At 41.2% G+C, this 23,521-nt stretch overlaps 1 protein-coding gene across 1 annotated transcript in view; it reads right to left on the bottom strand.

The window, feature by feature from the left end:
* cabp7a (calcium binding protein 7a) overlaps positions 1-17,045 on the bottom strand; it is a 65,202-nt gene extending 48,157 nt beyond the window's left edge. The window contains exon 1 of the mRNA XM_077241681.1: positions 16,551-17,045. Within this exon, the coding sequence (XP_077097796.1) occupies positions 16,551-16,659 (109 nt within the window). The 5' untranslated portion in view covers positions 16,660-17,045. The remainder of the gene's footprint in view (positions 1-16,550) is intronic.
* Between the last annotated feature and the right edge of the window lie 6,476 nt (positions 17,046-23,521).

The raw sequence follows: 23,521 nt of genomic DNA, 5'->3' as shown, positions 1-23,521 counted from the left end.
TCATTAATGTTGTCGTCAAAACAACAAAAGATAGCTTTAATTGTAATGAATGAGAATTATTAGCCTATGTATTTAATTTAATCAGGAAACAGAACTAAAAGACTATGTGTTGTTTTACATTTGATTACTTTATTATGTTTCTGTAGTATTTCTGAATACTTGTGTTAGACCTACACACATTTAACATTTAATTCAAAGATTGAAATCAAGCTTCCTTGTGTTGTGTAAACTCTTAACCACAAAATTACCACATTGTAAAAACGCAATTAGTGAGCAAACATTTAGGCGAGATAAACATAATAAGAAAATTTTCAACAACAACAAAAAAAAAATGTCTATATCGTCATAAATATCATTATCGCAAATATTCTTGACATATCGTGATAGAATTTTGAGGCTATATCGCCCACCCCTACTCTGCTCCTCACAAACCGCAGACGTAACGTTACGTTAAAAATCCACTTTTTACGGCGTTGCTCAGTGAGATTTTTACATTTCTCACCTTTATGAATGACGAGCTTTGGTACTCTATAAAACCCCTTTCCCTTTTCTCGATTAGAACGATTGGAGCAGCCGTAAACTACACAAAACATTGATGGCAGATCCTCAGCTATTTCACTTCCTGCCCTCCATCTGAATTTCCGCGCTCTCGCGATGCAGCAGCGTGACGTCACGTGAAACCAACCTATTAAAAACATTAACATGGCTCTCTGTAATGCTTTATTCTATTTGGTCAGGCGTGACATTCTGCTTTCAGGTTGTTGTTGTTGTTGTTTTTTTGCACAATAAAACAATTTAACTGAATGTTTCAGTTCATTTATCTATTTATTTGTGGGGTAGGCTAATGTAATAAGTGGGATGAAGTAAAATTATTCAGCCATTGACAAAATAAACCCTGTTACACTAATGCAAGAGCACTTGATCACCCTGTTGGAGTTAATAACTAACTGCAGTATTCCTTACATATTTGCCTAAAACTGCATATACTTTATGACTAGATAACTGGCTTGTTGATAATACTGTAACGATCGGAGAAAATGATGGACGCACTTAGCAGTTTCAATACTCTCTTTTATTCGTGAGCACCCGTGTGGCCGATGCTCTTGCCTCACAAAATCCAAAAACAACAAACTTAGGGAAAACCCCTGCTCTTTAACCCCGCCCCCGCATAACTGCGCAGGCTCGTTCTCCAGAAGAACTGCAGATGCCTTAAAGCCACACACACCCAGAACACATAACACATAAAAGAAAATACATGCATCTACATATTGAACATAAACCGTCTTTAGACTTGCTACACTGCTCCCCCTTCACAAAGTTCCTCGACCTCGAGGGAACAAACAAAGTCCCTGAACCGTCTCGGCGGCCTTCTGACACCCTGAGGCCGCAGTTGCCCTTCCTGTGTAACTGAAACCGGGCTACCTGAATGTGAGGTTCGCAGCTCAAGAACTGGTGTGGCTGCATGTGGGTCTGCCAGAGGACTGGAAGTGCTTGACTGGGGACGGGGACCGGGATACAGGGGTACTTCCTCTATAAGGTGCCAATCTGTCTCGGTGAATGGCCACCTTCCTACCCCTCGGAGGCAACTGCAGTCGGTAAACCACTTCTCCAATTCTCTCCAAAACACTGCACGGCCCAACCCACTTGGTGTCCAGTTTAGGGCACCTGCCCTTCTGTCTCTGCGGGCTGTACACCCACACCAGCTCTCCCGCTGTAAAATGCCGCCCTTTTGCCTTCAGATCATAATTTCGCTTCTGCCGGGTCCCCGCTTTTAACAACTGCTCCCTTGCGAAATTAAGAGCGGCTTCCAATGAGTCCTGAAGCTTCCTAGCATACTCAGGGCCCGGGGGCACAGCAGGCGCATCAGGTCTCCCAAAAGCAGGCCTCCCAAAAGCCATTTCCCCAGGTGTTCTGATCTCCCGCCCCAACATCAAAAGGGCGGGTGTGCAAGAGGTTGAGTCTTGCACAGCGGATCGCCACGTCATTAAGATAAATGGCAATTGCGTATCCCAATCTCGCTGATGCTTGGCAGACACAATGGCCAGCTGTTCCGCCAGTGTCCTGTTAAACCTCTCAACGAGGCCATCACTTTGGGGATGCAAAGGGGTGGTCCTTTTTTTGTGAATCCCTAATTTTTCACACATCAGCGAGAAGACACGCGACTCAAAATTCCGGCCTTGATCGCTGTGTATGGATTCAGCCACCCCAAACCGACTGAACATGCCATCCACCAACACGTTCACCACTGTCTCGGCTTCTTGGTCAGGCAGTGCGTAAGCTTCTGGCCATTTAGTGAAATAATCCATAGCCGTCAGCACAAACCTGTTACCCCTCTCGGAACATGGAAAAGAACCCATTACATCTACCCCCACTCTATCCATAGGGCCTCCTACGGGGAACTGTTGCAGGGGAGCGAGGGACTGGCCAGACGGGCCCTTGCGGGCAGTGCAACCATCACATCGCCGACACAAATCCTCCACATCTCTCCTCGCAAGCCCCCAGTAAAAACTCTTTCTGACACGTTTGAGTGTTTTTGAGACCCCAAAGTGTCCAGACCCCACCGTCCCGTGTGCAGCCCTGATAACCCCTCCCGCAGCGACCTGGGCACCACCACCTGCCACCTCCCCTCCCCAGTGGCAGGGTCTTTCCACTCCCTCTCTAACACCCCATCTTGCAGACGCAGTTCTTTGAATTTTGCCCACAAGTTCTTCGTGGGCAAAGAGAGAATGGCCACTTCCTCCCACAGGGGGCACTGCTGTGTTTGGACCCACTGGATTACTGGCTGCAGGTCTGCATCTTCCTCTTGCAGACGCCTCCAGTCCTCTACTCCCACTGTCCCCACCGTCAAACACGCCGGCGTATTGCCATGCTTGCAAACCACAGAAGCCCCGCTGGCATCCGGGTCCCCCAGCTCTCTTTCCCTGGCTTCTCTTTTATCACAGTACCGACAAACGTCGGCAAAGCATGGCCGACGAGAAAGAGCGTCTGCATTTGAATGACCTGACCCTGGACGGTGTACTACTCTCATATTGTATGCCTGAAGTTCCTCAATCCAGCGTGCCAGCTGGCCCTCTGGCTCTTTAAATGACATTAGCCATTGGAGAGCTGAATGATCAATGCATACAGTGAAAGGTAGCCCGCACAGGTAATACTTAAAGTGCCGGACTGCAAACAGCACCGCAACAAGTTCCCTTCTGGTGACACAGTATCTGCGTTCGGACTTGTTGAACACTTTACTGTAGTAAGCCACAACTCGCTCTCCCCCAACCCCCGCCTGAGAGAGAACCGCCCCCATACCCACATTGCTGGCGTCTGTGTCCAGAATGAAGGGCAGTGCGAGGTCAGGGGGAACCAATACAGGGGCTGTGACAAGAGCATGTTTCAGGGCAGCAAAAGAGTTTTGACACTCTTCAGACCAAGCAAAGGACTTATCCTTCTTCAGCAGGCGGAAAAGTGGGTCCGCGATGCTGGAAAAACCCTGCACAAACCTCCTGTAATATGAGGCCAACCCTAAAAAACTTTTGAGCTGCTGTGAAGTTGTAGGAGTGGGCCAGTTCCTTACCGCCTGCACCTTTTCTTCCATCGGGCCAATCCCCTAGCCCCCCAGCTTGTGCCCCAAAAACGTCACCTCCCTCCTAAACAAATTACATTTTTCTGGGTGCAGCTTCAAGCCAGACTCACTTATTCGAACCCAACCCCCGCCTGAGAGAGAACCGCCCCCATACCCACATTGCTGGCGTCTGTGTCCAGAATGAAGGGCAGTGCGAGGTCAGGGGGAACCAATACAGGGGCTGTGAATAGAGCCTGTTTCAGGGCAGCAAAAGAGTTTTGACACTCTTCAGACCAAGCAAAGGACTTATCCTTCTTCAGCAGGCGGAAAAGTGGGTCCGCGATGCTGGAAAAACCCTGCACAAACCTCCTGTAATATGAGGCCAACCCTAAAAAACTTTTGAGCTGCTGTGAAGTTGTAGGAGTGGGCCAGTTCCTTACCGCCTGCACCTTTTCTTCCATCGGGCCAATCCCCTAGCCCCCCAGCTTGTGCCCCAAAAACGTCACCTCCCTCCTAAACAAATTACATTTTTCTGGGTGCAGCTTCAAGCCAGACTCACTTATTCGAACCCGCACACGCCTGAGTGCCTCCAACGAGGTCTGAAATGATCGGCCATGGACCAGTATGTCATCCAGGTACACCAGACACTCTGACCGCGGAATACCCGATAACACCCTGTCCATTAACCTGGCAAAAGTGGCTGGTGCATTGCAGAGACCAAAGCAGAGCACCCTGAACTGCCATGGCCCCCTGCTCGTACAAAAAGCAGTTTTCGGTCTGGCATCGGGAGCAAGTGGTACCTGCCAATAACCAGTGCGCAGGTCCAGTGAAGTGAACCATGACGACCCGGTTACGAGATCCAGTGACAACATCCACCCGAGGAATGGGGTAGGAGTCCTTCCTGGTGACCTCATTAAGGCGCCTATAGTCAACGCAAAACCTCCACTGCCCCCCCCTTCTTAGGCACCATGACCACCGGTGCAGCCCATGCGCTTTCTGACGGCTCAATAATCCCCGCTGGCTGCATGTCTAACAAGGCCTTATCAGCAGCATCCTGACGGGCAAAAGGGAGCCTCCGGGGCCGCAGCCTAATGGGCATGGCATCCCCAGTCTCAATATCGTGCTCCGCCAAGGTGTGTTTGCCCCACATCTCCTTCCCCAAATGCAAAACAATGTTGGAAATCAATCAACAAATCCCAAAACTGCCCCCGCTGACTCTCATCCAAGCCCTCACAATTCTTCAGCCACAACTCCCTCAAAGCAACCAACCCCTCCCCCTCCTCGAGAGCAAGACATGGAATGCCATTTTCCAGCCCATACCTGCTGGAGAGGCTCGAGGCTGGCTCTAAAGAGGACTGTGTGTCCACCCCGGGGAAGAGGTCAGCTGGGGTGTTGGATAAGGGGGCGGGGCAAACATCTACCTGTGGTGGCCTGGCGACAGCGCTGAGGTGGGTCCACGAGTGTAGTGTGTGGTGCTCCAAACTAGGGTCCTCAGGTGCAGCTGCTGCATCCAGCAGACCTGTAAAAGACATATCAACATTCCTTTCAGTGGACATGGCAACCTCAGGACCCCCTTCAAAACGGAGCAGGCCATCTCTCAGGTCTAACTGGCAACCTGCACTTCTAAGGAAGTCCAGACCAAGAATACAAGGGTCCTGGACTGCAGCCACCCACACTGAATGACTTAATGTCTTTCCCCCTACAGTCAGACCCACCACACCCTTACCCTTCATTGGCGCCAGTTCACCTGTCACTGTGCGTAGTCGGACAGTGGTGGGTTCCAGACTGGCATTAGCAGGAACGACCTCTGGTCTTATAACTGTTACAGTTGATCCCGTATCCACCAATGCTAAACATGGAATCCCCTCCACCAAAATTGTTACTTGACAAAAATCACTAACACATGTTCGTCCTACCACAATCACAGACTCCTTAGGGCCACATTCACCCTCCCCCAACAGTCCTTGATAATTTTCCCTCTGTCCATCCCGTGAGACTCCTGCTGGTGATGACTCATATTGGGGATGAGTGTTGGGGGTCCGCATGGCCCCGATCATGCGGACCCCGTCCCATTTCCCGGGTTACTGGCTAGCTTAGGACACTGACGAACTAAATGTCCCGTCTGCCCACAACCCCAACACATCCTTGGTCGTGTGCGAGGACGCTGATCAGGTTGCAGAGCCACTGCACGAATTAATTCAGTAATCTCAGAAACCCAGGCTGGCCTTTCCCTTATCCCCTCCCCCACGTCAGTAGACCTCACCGACACAGATTGGCGCTGGCTTTCATCCGGCATGCAAGTTCCCCAAACAATCTCCCTCTCCAAAGCCATCTCCAAGGCATCCTGCAGGGTTTGAGGGTGGGCTAGTTGTGTCTGTCTACGGAGCTCTACAGGGGTAAGGGCCTGTATGAACTGGTCTCTCGCAAGCTCCCCTTGAACCGCCGGTGGCATGTGGGCATATGCTCGCCGAGTCAAATTTTCGATATCATTTGCCAGGACTCTCAAGTGCTCTCCTGACTGCCTGCGTCTATTACTCAGTTCAGAACGCAGGAGCCCTGGCTGCTCAAATTGAACAAAACACCGTCTCAGTGCCCCGACAAGCGCATTATAATTGTGTCTATCTTCAGGGTTCAGCAGTAACAAACAGTTAAGAGCATCATCTGTGAGACACATAGCCAATTCAAGAGCTTTGTGGTTCTCTGGCCAGTTTTCAGCATGAGCCAGCAGTTCGAACTGAGCATGAAAAGCTTCCCAAACAGCTTTACCTGAGAATTTGGGGGTCTTCACTGCCACCGTAGCCGCGGCAGCGCGGGCGCCGCCATATTCATTCACGTCCGGAAGCAGCGCAGCTCCGTGGGCGCCGCCATGTTTGTTTACATCGGCAACCATTGCGGCTCTGTGGGCGCCACTATGTCTGTTTACTTCCGAAGACAGCGCGGTTCCGTGTGCGCCGCCATGTCTGTTTGCTGTACTCGTGAAACTTCGGCGGTGCTCAGCGGCACTCGGCTCCGGCAACGAAAAGCCAGCATCTGCAGCCATCTTCCTAGTAGCCTCCCTCACACAAGCTTTGTGCGATTCCAGAAAGTTTTCCTCTGTTGCGAATTGATCGGAAGCCGACGCCGAAGCGCCTAACCATAGAGCCTCACGAAACATCCGGCTTGCTTCTGGCTGCTTCTGCTTCCACATCGTGTTTCAGGGACGATACGAGAGCAATCTCATATACTAACTGGATTCAAACAGTTCACTTCTGACACCAGTGTAACGATCGGAGAAAATGATGGACGCACTTAGCAGTTTCAATGCTCTCTTTTATTCGTGAGCACCCGTGTGGCCGATGCTCTTGCCTCACAAAATCCAAAAAAAACAAACTTAGAGAAAACCCCCTGCTCTTTAACTCTGCGCAAAAAACTGCGCAGGCTCGTTCTCCAGAAGAACAGCAGATGCCTTAAAGCCCCACACACCCAGAACACATAACACATAAAAGAAAATACATGCATCTACATATTGAACATAAACCGTCTTTGGACTTGCTACAATACCACTGTATGTACTCGTTATCATCTACGCTAATATTAGTCTCTTTGTTAATCCCAAGGTTTACCGTAGTCAGCCGGATCCAGGCTGTATCCAGATCAGATGAAGGACCTGCGCCTAGACATGACCACAACGCAGCCCTGAAGTGTCAGCAGAGACCGTATAAACTAGACTATCCCCTGCGAAGGTCTCATCGACACGACAAAAGCTTTTTTCCTGTGTACAGATGAAAACGTTATCAAAATGATTTCCGATCACACGGATCTGCATGTATAAAACGAAGTATTATACGTGCCAGACAAGTAATTGGCAATGTCACTTTGTAAAGAAAGACTACGTGCCCGCGCACATAAGCATTTAAAAATGCATGCCTGACTAAAAACGTACAGTAATACGCATGTGCATGCCGTCACAGTTTTCACAAATTTCAAAGAGATGATAACAGTATCAAAACACTGCCTCTCGTAAATACTACTGTGTAATTGTGCACATTATTTTTTTGATAGACATCGATGTTGTGATATTTAAACCATGTGGATTTGAAAATAGATGGGTCGTAAGGTAGTAATTATTTATTTCTTAGCTGGCAAATATTCAGTGTTTAGTTCTTAGTTCATGTTTTTAGTTCTAATAGTCCAACCCAAAACTTATAACATAAGTTTTTGACGGACGTGATAATGTGCACGAGGAATGAACTATATTTGATTTTTGGATAATTATAAAACATGCTTGAGATTTTCTAAATTTTTTTTACAATAAAAGTTTATTTCGTGGCTTAATACATTACATTGTCAAAAATGTTACATTCAGCTGTCACAAATTTGTTGACTTTAAGAAATTAAGTTAATTTCTTTTGCCAAAGGAGTGGTTTTGTTGCATAAAGTTGTTTTTATTGTCCCTTATATCAAAAATCTTTTATTCAAACCCATGAAAATGAAAATCCTGTTGTAAAAAAAACTTTGAAAAATCACTTTTTATTAAACTGTCGTTCCATTATTACACTTTAGCAGATTTTGCCACATATATATTACATGCATGTTTATTCATATTACATGAAATGTACAAATAATGAATTTTGTGGAGTTTCACAACAAACCAATTAAACATTCTGTGAAATTTAGCCAGAGGAGTTCATTTGACTTTATCTCTGCATCCCTAATGCACATTTATGGAAAAACAAGCATTTCCAATTCTAACACTCAAAATATTTTCTGCGTCCTCATTTTTTTGTGACCAACAGCTAATGTATTTCTCAAAAATTTAAAAAAATTGATTGCGCTGCAAACAAATCAGATCAAAAAAGTGAAATATGAAAATTAAGTTATTCTGAATTTGCATCAAATGAAAGATTCAAGCAGAAGATGTTGCCAATGTCCCTCTGTTTCCTTTCATTTAAAATCTTGCAAAAAAGGCAGTGTGTGGAAAGAGAAATGTGATGGAGGAAAAAAAAACAGACCAGGTAGAAGGAAGGTTTGTTTGCTCTCATGTTCGTCTGTCAGTGAGATACGCTCAAGTGAATCACTCCTCTTTCTGTATGACTATTTCTAAACCAGTCTACCTGCCAAACAGCCATTTGATCTTTCTTTACTTGTACTGTGACAGGAAATGGATTTGTACCTTCTGCACTGCGTTCTGAATTTACACAAACCGTGATTTTACTCATATAATCCCCATTACATTTATACAGAGTCAGGACATTCATATATACTGTATTCATTAACAGCGTCAGAACATTCATCAATGATGTCTGATGTCAATACAAAACGCTGGGTTTCTCCGAATCATTAAGTAGGATATTAGTAGCACATTATTTAATATCCGTGGCATGTTTTCCATTATGTATTCCTGAGATACCCGAGTAATACAAACACACTGTAAATCTGTAAATTGACTACTTGTGTCTGTAATTTAATAGATCTTTCCACTTGCTTTCACAGTTTAAGAGAGACAAATGGCACAAAATAAACTATGTTCATGTATTTTTATTTCAAAACAGCTGGTAAAAAATCTCCTATACTGTAAAATGAAACTTTAACCAGAGCAGGCCTGAATTTACATGACAGGCCTCCCTTGTATTTATGATGGTTTACTAAAAATGCGCAATAGATGGATGGTATATTCTTAATAATAATAATATTAATTCTAGAAGAACTATAAGACAAACACAACAACCCAAACATAAGCCTGCATAAATGTCAATACAAACAGTGAAAATGAGTCTATCTATCTGTAATGTATTACAATGCATTTTATTTTTGACAAATGCCAAGGCCCTTTCACAAAATCATTTTAAGTTTGTAAAATGGAAGTTAACTTCCATTTTCGTTGAGACCAGATGCCATACCCGGATGCAGGTAAATCCAGACATGCTGGAAACTCATTTTGAGAGTTCATTTTTAATGTAAGCCTAACATTATTCTTTTAAGCAAATCATTTAATTTAGTACTCTTCTAAATTAAAATCAGCTTATTTCGTTATTTCTTGTACTGCCAGAAAGAAAAAAATCAATTGTTTGGTAAAAAGCCACATTTTTTAAAAATGTATGCAGGTGTCCTTGTCATTTTGACTAAATAAATTAAACTAAATAAATTTAAGATCGCACAACAAGACAAGAACACATCTGTTCTAATAAAATGCTTCATTTAATTACGTGGAAAAGTTTTCCTCAGTTTAATTAAGTTAGGGTTATTGACCATTTAATTTTTTGAGTGAGGTTCTGGATGCTCAAAATTGTCTAAATCATTCTAGAATTTATAAAGCTATTGTGCTTTAATAGCTCTATTTCAACACAATGGCTGAATTTTCCTCAGTAATGAAAGCATCTGTCAGATTATTCAGTTGGTTACACTGCTGTCAGCCGGATCAGACAGATCTGCATCCATCAAGTCACAACGACATTGGCCTATACAACACATTCTCTCTAAGATACATCATGTATGTCAAGATCAGGATCCAAAGTGTAGAAACTTCAAAGATAACACCATATCCAATGCCTTGATACATAAAAAAGACAAACAAAAAAGAAATAAACATGGAACATAAAAACAGGAAAATATAATTTAGTAACATTGCAAAATAAATAAATATATAACAGAAATAGTGTTTAAATATTTTTTTAATTTGTCAGATTAAACATTTTACAATAGTTTTACAATTTAAAAGAACTAAATGTATTTTGATTTATTCCTGTGATGTAAAGCTGAATTTTCAGCATCATTACTTCAGTGTCACATGATCCTTCAGAAATCATTCTAAAATGATGATTTGCTGCTCAGGTAAGATTTATTTTTATTATGCTGAAAAGAGATTCATATTTTATATTTTTTCCTGCTTAACATTTTTGTGGCAACTGATATATTTTTTTCCAGTATTCTATGAATATAAAACTCATAAGAACAACATTTGTTTCAAATATAAATAGTTTGTAACATTATAAATGCCTTTATTGTAAAAAAATAAAAATAAAAATCACTTATAAAGTTCCATTTCAGTCCACAAATTTAAATTTAATTATTGTGCCATTTAAATGCCCATTTGGTTTACATCCTAAAGATGTAATTTTTTATTCTGAATCGTTCCTGCTATATGCCTCATTCATTCATTCATTCATTCATTCATTCATTCATTCATAATCTTTCCCATCTAATTCCCAAATTAATTTCATAAGTTAGTGATCTCTGTTCAGGGGTGTGTTTCTGTACAGCAACGTAACTCGCTACTTAACTACCATAGTACGATGCATCATTGAAGAAATCAACTAGTCACGACTGTTTCCCAAAACCGTATTGTCGCAAATCTGTCATTCAACCAAGTTGGTTAATGATGTCACACAGGTGGTGGAGTAATAACTTCTTTTAAATAATCCGTCTGAGATCAAATTAAGTGCACATTGAACGATTTTGGGCTGTCCAAGAAGAAAGATGACTAATCGTGGCGATTTCTGTGGTCGTGGCTCTTAAACTGTGAAAGTGAAAGTGTCATGTGATGGCCAAGTATGGTAACCCATACTTGGAATTTGACCTCTGCATTTAACCCATCCAAGTAAGTGCACACACATTAGGAGCAGAGTAGTGAACACACACACACACTGCAAACGTGGATACACACACCGGGAGCAGCAGGCAGCCTTGAGTGGCGCCCGGGGAGCGATTGGGGGTTAGGAGCTCAAGGACACCTCAGTCATATTCCTGCCGGTACTGGAATCGAACCAGCAACCTTTGTGTCACCAGTCCAACTCTGTTACCATTAGGCCATGACTGCTCCTACGTCGTACAGTGAGAGAGGTTAAAAGACGTCCGTTCTCAAAGATGGCCTGCGATCATTTTCTGACAGAGTTAGAAATTTAGCATGATCATCTTGCTGTTTTTGCTGCTACAACCTACGTCTACTGGCTAGCCAATAAAATGCAACATGGCGCTTAAACTTAAAACTAACCTCAAGCTCCATTTGGCATGTCAAGTTGACCTCTTTTCGCCTCCTCTTTTTTTCAGCGCACATAAAAACCACAATTGCCAAATTGTGATTCATCTTGCTCTATTTGTTTACCACTAACGCATGCTGATGATGTTTTATTCTGTACTAACTAGCGTCGTAGCCTACGGTTCAAAAGATACCATCATTGTACAGTCTACATATACATCATACCCAAGTTTATTAGATCCATGTTGTGAAGTGCGATTGTAATGATCTTATAGGATAGCGGAAATCGCTCAGTCTGTAGCAGGCATTAGGGAAACGCACCCCTGATTAGTTAGTCTCTTCATACTGATGTAGTTCACACCGTCTCTCACCAGGGTCTGTCAAGCTGCTGAATACTAAATAGGCTTTGATATGAAAATTTGCTCATGTTTGTGACGTCAATACCATGATTATTTCTGAAATAATTATAAAGTTAAAAATAAAGTTTCCATAAATCCCCTGAGCGGACTTAAGGAGTTTCATGTCAGAGTATTCCAACAGAGTAAATAAGACGTGCAATGAAAGTCCTGTTTTCCTTGATACACCCTCTTTAGTTTCATACATTTTTGACTGAGAAGAAGGAGCTTTAACAGTTTTTGGACCCTATAGGGCTGAACGTGACTGTGTGTGTAAAACATCAGTCCAGTATGTGCTGTCAGTGTGGTCTCGATCAAGAGGGGCTGGCATGATCTCAGAGGCAGCAAATGGCACCCTTTCTATCTCTGGCTGGGACAATAATGGGCTCTGAGATTGCTTTCTGAAATCCATCCACAGCACCAAATTTAATCACAGCTTTATTTGCTTCCGTCACCACAGCCAACCTCTTTTAATAAAATTCCAAACAAACTTGATGTCTGATTGTCATGCACTGCCATAGAAATAGCATGTGGCGCCTGACGTCGGTGTGGTTAACAGCTGGGTAATTCCCGGCACACGGAGGACCTTGAACATTAACTGAATTTCACTCTCATGGCTGCTGGTTTGTGTTTATTCAGTTCATGTGAATCATATGGGTCACTGTGAATAAAGGCCAACAAAAAAAGCAGCTTTCTGCTTCCTTTGCATGAGGAACCAATTGGAATTTAAGCCGTTATCCACTAAAAATACTGACATTCATCCTCATGAGAGAAGTAACAATGGGTCATTCACTAACCGCACATACTCAAATGTGTGAATGAAATTTGCGTACAACTGCCTTGATGAATAAACCAAGATTCACCATTAACTTTCAACTTTACTAACATTTATTTATATTAATATAGAATTATGGAGTTAGTTATTCCAAGTTTTTGTCTCTGAAATATTTCCATTTGGTTTTCAGTGACAGGCACATTTGCAAATAGATTGATTCACATTTTGGATATGATTTGGATCATTTACTACAAGAAACATCCATATGTGATATATAATTAGGCATATATTTTTTTGTGAGAAGTTCTCCTGTATATAATATGATTAATTCACGCTACTATCAGTGAATGAGATCTGATCCTTCAATTGAACTGACTTTGAATCAGATATTTTCAATGAATCAATTGAACCAGTTCATTAAACCAGTCTGAATGATTTTTTTCACTAATCTGTCTCAACTCACTGACTTGATTCCTAATGGTTAACAGTGCACTTAAACAGAGAATTATCAGTGAATAATGATTTACACAGCAGTTTGTTCTTCATACAACGCTTTTGTATGGAAGAAAACTTTGAATTTAGCACAGGAGTCATCTGGATGAATTGGAAAGCTTAAAAGCTCAACTCTCCAGTCATCTTCCTTTATTATTCCGCTAAGGAAAAAAAGTTCTATGTGTTTGGAGCAGGTCAGAATTTTTGTGTGTGTGTGTGTGTGTGTGTGTGTCGGTGTCTGTGTGTGTGTGTGTGTGTGTGTGTGTGTGTGTGTGTGTGTGTGTGTGTGTGTGTGTGTGTGTGTGTGTGTGTGTGTGTGTGTGTGTGTGTGTGTGTGTGTGTGTGTGTGTGTGTGTGTGTGTGTGTGTGTGTCTGTGTGTGTCTGTGTGTGTACTAATCCTTTAAGGGATGTTATCAGCGGGTTCAGATGTCCAGTGTGTGAGAGCATAAAGTCAGGAGATAATGTCTTTTAGATGAACCACTTTAAGCATTCTTCAACTGAGAATAATAATGAATTATTCTAGCGTTATCTGAGGCTCTTATCCCCATTCTTCATTTTGAAGGACGGCTTTATGATTAAATATAACTTGCTAACTAAAATAAAGATGCACGGATCTAGCTCACAAATAACATCTCAATTTCTGCCCCCAGCGTGCCATTTGAGTTCAAAGAAAAATATAAAAATCTGTCTCAAACTCGAGATTCACAGATAAACAACTACATATCCTAAGGATGAGAAAGAACATGGCCTGCTTCGTCAGTGTGAAGCACTTCAACCAACAGTTTGGTCCATGAGCTGTTTATATTTCGTGAGGAAATCTGTGGAAAAGCAAAACTGTTACAGGGATGAAACCCTATGTTTCTGTTCATATTGATGCTATACAGCTATACAGACTACCGTATATGATCTGGGATGTGGCACAGTTTTCCTTTGTAAACATGTAGGCACATTTGCAAATAGATTGACACATTTACACTTAGATGTTTGTGTATGTACAGTTTGCACACAATCATGTACTACAAGAAACATCCATATGTGATCTCTCATCTCTTGCATTTGTCCCTTTTGGCCACTTTGTCAGACTTTCAGTGAAAATATTTTTTGCATAACCGGATTTTATCCAGAAAGGGTTTTGAAAGTCTGGACAGGAATTTTCTTTTTCTTTTTTTTTTCTCTTTTTGGATTCAAACCACAGTTGGAGGTGGTTTGAAATGCGATTCCAACCAGATTTTTACAGATAGAGTCTGGACGCTCTGACTGCTCAAATCGGATTTCAAACTCTCTTTTGCGTTACTCTTAACGTGATACACAACGATAACGTCAAAACTGGTGACGGAAATGCCAGAAGAATTCATACAGTGTTCAAATGTCATGTCCAAAGATTTCGTTATTCTTCTATGCGACAGAAGTTCTGCACCGCGATTCAGCGGAGTGAGATGATGCACCTCCATTTTTCCTGCATCTGTTTTGAAAGCCTCATCACATATGTGGGTAAACCTTTGTCATTACCAAAGCAACACATGCAGATATTTGAACACTTACAACACTTATAGTTAAAGTTTCAATTAACACGTACACACTTTTGAACACTTATTTGAACACTTACAATTAAAAGTGCAGAGAGTCTGCCTGAAAAGATCTGATTTGAGAATTCTGAACATTGCCTAAATCATCATTTTAGCTTCTGTTTTTCATCAGGAAATATCATAAGGTTTTTAAGTGTTAAGAGCAAGAGAATCAGCCTTGAGATTTTGAGTTATGACTCATAACTAGATGTAATGATAGAAAACATCCCTTGGTGAATGGAATTGCAATGAGGTACTGAGATACTTAATTAAACCTTAATCACAAAAGATTGACCTGGAAAGACACTTTGAACGGAGCCGACAATCACACCAGTCAGACGTCAATATACAATGTTTAATAGCAGAAACAGACTTTGATAGAAAAACTAAACTAGAAAACCTGAATGAATGTATTTGATTGCACTGTCATTCACAATTACAGACCCTCACATTACAAACTTTTATATTTTTGCAATTAAGAAATAAATTGATTTTAAATTTGATTTAAAACTGTACAGTATATACAAAATACATAAAAAAAAATATGATGCAATATGATTACACTGAGCCATCTATGGTTTGTATTTCACACATAGCCTACCTAAAGCATTTGCATGGTAGTGGAGAATACAAAAAAGCCATTTATTTGTGTTTATTATTTGTCTAGTTCAAATGACATTTTACGGCTTTTTTTAATTGGATACTTATCAAGGTAAACCAAATGTTTTCAATCCCGCAGCACTGCAAATTTTGGAAGTCTCTCTATCTGACACACATATTTCATGTCTTGGTGCTAGTGTTAATGTGCTGAAGTCAAGTGTGTTATTTAAGAGACATCCAAATTGTGCAGTGGAGGGATATTACAAGACCATTATTGGGAAACTCAAGGGGGTAAAATGTAGTTTATGAAGAAAATTCAACAAGCATATTCATTTGCATATGGTACAGTGCGATATGTTTCAGATGCTAAAAATGAAAGTGTTGGTTTTATGCTTAGAATAACATGGTATTGAAGACTCTGAGTCATTACTCCAAATGAGAGGTCCACATTATAGAGAGATATTAATTGCTGCATACCAAAAACAGGTGTTTTTGCTGGATTATGAGAAACCTACTCTCCACAAATCACAAAAAAAAATTAATCAGAAAAGCCAATTGAATTGAAGGTATAAAGCATGTGGATAATGTGACTAGTTGTTTTTAAACTAATATTCAGTTGAATAATCATCAAGGTAAACTCTCTGACACTGATGAATAAGATCATGGAAATACTCTCGCGAATTGCATTATGCATATTTAGTTTAATATGTTACAGAATCTAAAAACAGAGTTATTTGCTTTATGGCTGGCGTGTGTCAACGACTTCCTATTTTTATTTTGGCTACTTCTGATTTGTTCACTTGCTTCAAAAAGCCAAAGAGATGTCTGAACTGCAGAATATCACTAACAGGCTGGCTTGTGATAGACCTACTTTCTATAAATCATTCAATCAGATGTATCCACCTTATATAGAAACATGTACAGGTAACCGGATTTTCACGCGTTTTAAATAAACTGCGGTAAATCCTTACAAACTTGTTCTAACAAAACAGAAAAAATTACAGGATAGAGTAGCCTATTTCACTTCACTGTTTTCAAACAATATATTTTAAATCGAAACTGGGTCACTTGGATACAGGGAAAAAAAAGAAAAAACAACAAATAGGTCTAGGAAACAGGCTGAAATAGACTAAAGCAATGCAAGAATTAGTAAGCGTTTAGTCATTTTATAATACAACAGAATAGGGGCTTAAAAACCATCAGGACCCTCTTACTCACCTTCCACCTCATCCTCAGGCAGGTTGACCGGTGCCCGGTACGACAGAATATCTGGAATGGTGCAGATCCCCCGGTACATCAAAGTGGAAGTCACCGGATGCATAGGCATGTTTGCGCTTTGTGTTGACCAGCACGTGTGTTTTGATCCTCATATATGTGATTTACTGTCCAGACTGCAACTTTTTACCCCACATCAGATCGGACCGAAACCTCAGTGGAGATCACGGGTGGAGTGGATTCCATGGAAAGCGCCGATAGTACTCTCACAGCGTGCGCAATTGCGCAGACCTCTCCAAGAAGCCAGGTGTGGGGATTTACAAGTCTTCGGAGTTCAACGGGTGGACTAGATGTAGGCTAAGCTTTTAGGGTTCGCACCGTCAAAATATAAGCGAACCGCCCGGTATCTAGATCGTTGTTTTGTTCATTTTTACAACAAATTACGGCGGCTCCATCGGCGGGGAAACTAACAGATCCACATAATCCACCAGCTCACTCGACGCGCATCAAACAAACGCGCATTTTTATCACTGCGACAAAGTATGTGCGTGTCGGCGAGGTTGCGTGGATCGATTCGAGGTCCAGGTCGTTAGGCAGGCATCTCCATCTGTTTGCACTTCAATCGCGTCTTAAGACACAGCAGTTGAGCTTCGAGCATGCACTTGTTGGATATGCGCACCGTCAGGAACAAGGAGTTAAAAATGCGCTTTACGCGCGTGTAGTTGAGATGTTCATCTAAAGAAATCGTGTGTTTTCCCCTTTAGCAAACAACTAGAGTATTTATAAAATGGCCAAGATGCCATCGATACAATCAAACTTTCCTGCTAAACACAACATGAAGATAAACACGCCGTGCGTGGCGAGGCGCGGTGCGGTGACCGGCTTCCTTCGCAATGGATCTATATTTAGTCTGAGTGTAAGCTCTGCTACAAGGTATTTCCCCCCGCAGTTGTTAGGAGGCATTCACACAGGACGCGTTCTTGCGTTCAACAGCCAGACGAAGCGTTTCAGATTTGACGCGTTTTAACTTGACAGGCTGTCTTAAAGCGCTACGCTCATGGCGCAAAATACACCGTCTGACTTGTAGCCTACAACAGTGGTAGACATGAACTTTTAACATTATTCGCTCCCTGTGTTGATTTTAAGGAGTTGATTTTGTTTTATCTCTGTGTGTTTAATGAGGTCAAAAAACAAAGTGTCATCATGTCTACATTTCTGTCTGAACAAATACCCATTAAATCAAACATGCTACCAATAAATTAATATAAAATCATTATCAGCTCAGATTTTATGATAAATGTAGGCCTACACTTTTTAGAATATGTTAAGCAATACATTTAGAACAACATCAAAACTACAAATGTTGCTTTTAAAGTCCCCATGAAATCAAAATGTAAGTTTTTTGGCTTTTATTATGAATATGTTAGCCTTATTGTTATCTATAAGATAGTGTGCTCCAAAACAATGACAAAATTCACATTTAGAAGATGTAAGCATTCAAAACTAACAACCTCTCACTTCCGCCAATATGGATCAATGATTTTGATGACATCACTCTGCACTTCTGCTTCTCATAAAATTTTCTGCTCCAGTCCAGAAACATGATAGCACAGAGCGGATCATTTGCACGAGTCACAGAATGGAGGAGACTAGGAAGAGAAACTGTTAGAGATTAGGAGGAAACTGCGGCTGTACTGAGCTCAATGGCTCTGGCTGAGCTGTGATATAAAATAAATGCTATTGGCTATTTAAAAAGGGGAGGAGCTATTTGATATGTCTCGGCCAGTCTTCCAGTTTCAGTGAAAAAACATCAACACATTGAATAATGCTTCAATAATCGTTTGAGTGAATGAATCAGTGACACCCCAATAAAAGCTTTGATCCTCAATGAATGTGTTTTTGAATGTATTGACTCAACAAATGACTCAGTGACTGTCACAACTTGTTTAGTTCAAGAATCATTGTTCTTGCCCTTTATGGATATATGGACATTCGTGTGCCATTAAAAATATGTTTGATTCTGATATATACAATTAAAACATGCACAGATGGAAGAAAGGAACACGTCTTTAGTGAAAAATAGCACTGAACGAACATCCTTTGTGAACTCCCCCTTATGCTGCATTCCATGCGGGACACCACTATTGAGTAGATAAAACTGTCATTTATTCCCATTCATTTCAGCGTATTTCTCAACGGACAACTGCAATCGACATGATTCCCAGAACCCTCTTGAACAAGAAGATATGTTTTCTCAGGGCAGGGGCAAATCCCATTCCTTTTGGCATTTCTCATCTTTAAAATAAAATCTCATTCAGTTCGATAACCAGTGAGTTAGGCTACTGCTCTTCTTAAACTCAAAGGCTTTGTCAGATTAGTCCAAACAAGAGAGACTGAAAGCATCCCAAACCACAGTACGTGACAACATGCCAACATTTCAGAAAGAGATGCTTATTATTTTGCATTTGCAAGAGCATCCTGGTGGAAATGCATTGCACTTTGCAATGCAAACACATTAATCAAAAGGTGCTTGGCATGGTGGAAGACGTCATCCACTGCACACTAATCTGTCTGAGTGAGGGGGGGTTATCTTTCTTCGCTTTTCTAAATTTCCTTCTCAGATTTTCAGACATATTTGCAAGCAGGTGTTCGATTCCCTGGCAGGGATTTTCTGCATGCATCCTTTGTCAAATGCACTTAGTAAAAAAAAACATGTGCATTCTTTCTGAGACATATGAGTCTTATTATGGGTTATCTGCAGCTGTGATGCATTTAGGTGATGTAATGACATCATTGTCTCCTCCAGCTGTGGACCGGAGCTCTTCCGACAGGACCCAGGTGCACATATCAAGACTTGATGGCCTATTATGACCAGTGGACTCCGAACCTCCAACCCCCAGATTTTGAGGCATTTTCTACTCCCTCTGTGTTTCCACGACAGGTGTCCTGTGTTATGCACACACACATACGCACACACCTCAGGTGGAGCGCATCAACTTTTCACAGTGTCACCCACGTCTAACACTGAGTGACGGAAGGAGAGAGTGGGGCTTCTTTCCGTCTCTCTTCACTGCTGCTGGTGCTCTCCTGGGTGCATCATCTGCTTTGACAGAGAAATACTCCTCCAAGAGATTTCCATCATATTCTATCTAGATCAGGCCCATTGGCGGGAGACATCATCTATGAGCTTAATGTCAGAAGTCCAATTCTTAGTGGGATCAAAGGTTTGTTCACACTTGTAGTTCGGTTCGCTTGGTTCGTTTGGTCCTGACCAAAAAAACAACAACATTTAGTCCTGGTCCGCTTAGCCTTCATATTGGCATTTTTAACACCAAACCTAAAGATGCTGAACCTAAAGGGACAGGGATATATGTTCACAACCTGATTGGTTGGCTTTTATGACATATATTTCGCGTTGGAACTTACCAAACATCCACAACAATGTTGTGTGCTGGGATAAATGTGCTTGTTGTATGTGCGTATCTACATATGATGGTATTTTTAAAACATGTTATACATTTTACTGTTATACAATCCTTTTTTAAATTTAAAGGAAAAGTTCATCCAAAACTGAAAATTCTGTCATTATTTACTTACCCTCATGTAGTACAAACTCATGACTTTTTTTATGCAACACAAAATGAGAAAGTTATTAAAATATAAAATATTCTGTTCATTTTTTTATATAATGTGGTAAATTATTCCTTTAAATTAGTATAAGGATGTAAAACAAATATCACTATAATGTATAAATAATTTTATATTTATTTTTATATATTAATACTCATTTAATAAGTAATATATTTCATTAAAATAATGTCAAAATGCATCTAAAAAAATATTTTTGAAATAATAGTTGATTTTACTTTTGATTTCAAGGAAATATACCCCAGACAGGCTTCCTAAAACTCACACTATTATATCATTGTTGCATTGGCCTATAATGAATTTTGTCCTAGTAAGCACACAATGCCTTCAGGGAGAGCCGGACGAGCCCCTGCATGGGTTCCCTTTCACTCCGGTGCTTATTGATCCCTGTATTGGCAGTGCCCACTAAATACAAAAAGCAAACGGAACCCTTAGTAAACTCCATTCAGACATCAGCACAAAACGTCCACAGCATGGAGAAGCATCCAAAAGGTCACTCAATAGCTTCCGCTGGACTTCATTATGGCACATACTGATGATTCAGTTGTTCATAAGGCATGTTTCATTCATGTATAGTGTACACAGAATCGAATGGCCCTCCCAACAGTCTGTCTGGAAGGCTTTACAGCTCATCCTTGCTCTTAGTTTACATGTCAGTCTCTAGAGGGCAATATTGAGTGCCCGTGGCTCCTCTCTGCTGGAGGTCTAGAAACTAGACATTGGATTCAAGTTTCAGAACATTTCTGTGGACACTGAGACAAATTAGAAAAACAGCATGTACCTGTTCACAAATTTTATCCATCATCTCAAGTTTGCAGTGTGCTCTCTGAAATGTAAAAACTTGTAAAAAAAGAAAAAAAGAAAATATGTAAGTAGTCAAATATTGAATGTAGTGGATGGTTTTATTCTGAAGTCAGTTAGGGGCCGTTTACATCACACCGTTTTCAACTTAAAACTGAGAACCTTTTGGGTGTTTTGGGGGCCTGAATTCAGCAATTTTAGATGTTTTCGCAGATCCGTGTGAACAGGGATTGTTTTGAAAGCATTGTCATGTGTACGCGAAAAACACTAAGGCGAAACCTTTCCGTTTTTATTACATCCTTGTCATGTAAACGTACCCAATTAATGACAGTCAATCCCTCCAAGACAACCGCAACGCTGATGGTTTCTAAGAGACTTTAAAGTAATAAAGTAAGATTATTTTTTTCAAGTTCATTAGTAACCAATGCTAGAGTGTAAATAGAGAGTAAAATTGCATTTATTTTCCAGATTCTATTCTATTCTATTCTATTCTATTATAAATAACTTTTTGTAGAAGTTATTGTTAATTTTTATTAATATATTTTAATTTTGTTGGAAATGTCTGTTTTAAAAAAAACATCTCTTATTCTGCATATTATAACTCTGTTACGTGTAAACCAAAAAAATGTATTCAGTTAAAAAGTATGAACATGGCTAAAATATATCTAGCTGTGAAACCAGCAATATTCATTTATTTAAAATATGAGATTAAACCCAATTGGATTTATTGATGATAAATATATAAAACTGGGTTTTGTGTATTTAAAACACATGCAGTTTATTACTGCTACAGAAATCTTTCCTTTTTTCCTCACAGTGTCCATGTTAAATCTGTGTTGCCCAAATGGATGGACATTTTAAATGCATTTCAAATATAAACAATTTAAATTTAGGCCTAAATAGTTTGAATTGGGCTAGAAAGTATCCACCTTTTCCCCCACGATGCTTTGCATGAATTATTTGAGTAACTTCTGTTAAACTGGAAAATGAACCTGGAAAGAGACATGAGGATTTGGGGAGGAAACAAGAGATTCTTAGTGCATTCCAGTGAAGTATTCATGGGATATATCGTAAATTAAATCGAGAGAGCAGACCACATATGCGCAGTATGTTGTCCTTTTTCATACTGTTACAGCGAAATACAAATGAAAACATACAATAATGAGGAGGGAAAGAATACAGATATTCTTGTCATAACACGTCACATTAAAATACCAACAGTTACGTTATTTTCTTGAAGTTTGAACATGAGAACTTGAAGGAAACTTTACAGCTCACTCAGTCAAACTGACAGATAAGGATTATTTGTAGCGCAAACTTATGATTTGAAATGATTCCCTTTCGAATGGGAACTTGCACTGCGTCCTAGGACGCTAATGGGAATGCCTCCGGCATGACCGGTGTCTAATGCACACGTAAAAACATGACAAAAACATTGGCTGGCGACAGCCTATGACTTCACTACTGGTACAACCAGAGTATAAATAGGGCACCTATAGTGCACGTCATCCGCTTTCATCTCTACAGGTGCCATTTGTTTTGGTTGTGAAATGTGTCAAAGGCAATATGGCAGCACAAGCTTTCAGTAAGTGTTTTCATCCATGTCAGCGCTTTCCGACGCCGGATGTCACACATGAGATGTGCGTGATATATTTGGGCGAGGAGACTGCTCGTTCAGTCCTCAAAGGGACTGAATGTGAGCATTGTGAGAGTCTCTCTATGAAGAAACTCTGCTCTTGTTTGTCCCTTTTCACAAGGGAATTGGGATAATCATCTGCCGTGGCGGCGTAAGAAATGCGAGACGAGCGATAGCTCTCCGCCATAATCGCCGAGCACTCGTAAGCAGAGCCGATCAGCCGTATACGCACACTACGCAAGTTGCGTAGGGCCTCGCAAATTACTCAAGGCCCCACCTCCCCCTCGTGTCAAAGCGCGTCAAATCAAAATTTACAACATCGATGAGAAAATTAAGCGGAAATGAAATCTTTAGCATAAAGTTCTGCCAGGACGACTTAATTATTAAGCCACTTATAACCTTCACATCTATCCAATCACGTCCTTATACTCACTGTATAAAAGATTAGTGCTTATTCACGTTTGAGTTCGCAGATGCTGTCGCGGACAACTACCTCCATCCTCTACACCACCACCAGGATGGTCCTGTCCATACCTCCCAGGGGGGTCGGCCGCGCCCCGGCTTTCATCTTCAGGCAGGAAATGCAGATCCACTACCCTCGGATTATGAACTACGGACGGGGCCTACGCCAAAGAACTTTATAAATAACTGCTTGCTGGGCTGTCAATAAATTAATGCTTTGTTACATGATTATATCTCCCAAGTCTTTCTGGTAGAACTATCCTTCTGGTCACGAAAAGAGATGAAAAAAACACCATGAGAGTGAATTGCGGGATCAACAATCAGGTCGACTTGTGTTCTCTCCTCTCCAAGTTTGATGTCAGAGAACAGTAAAGCCACTTCCAGGGCTGTGTTCTATGACTTTGTGCCTGACAAAAAAAAGTGAGAG

This window comes from Siphateles boraxobius, unplaced genomic scaffold (genome assembly GCF_051911475.1).
Source record: "Siphateles boraxobius isolate OS27281-9 unplaced genomic scaffold, OSU_SipBor_1 24, whole genome shotgun sequence".
Classification (NCBI taxonomy): domain Eukaryota; kingdom Metazoa; phylum Chordata; class Actinopteri; order Cypriniformes; family Leuciscidae; genus Siphateles; species Siphateles boraxobius.
The sequence above is the reverse complement of the archived record's forward strand: the minus strand, read 5'-3'. Positions and strand labels throughout refer to the sequence as shown.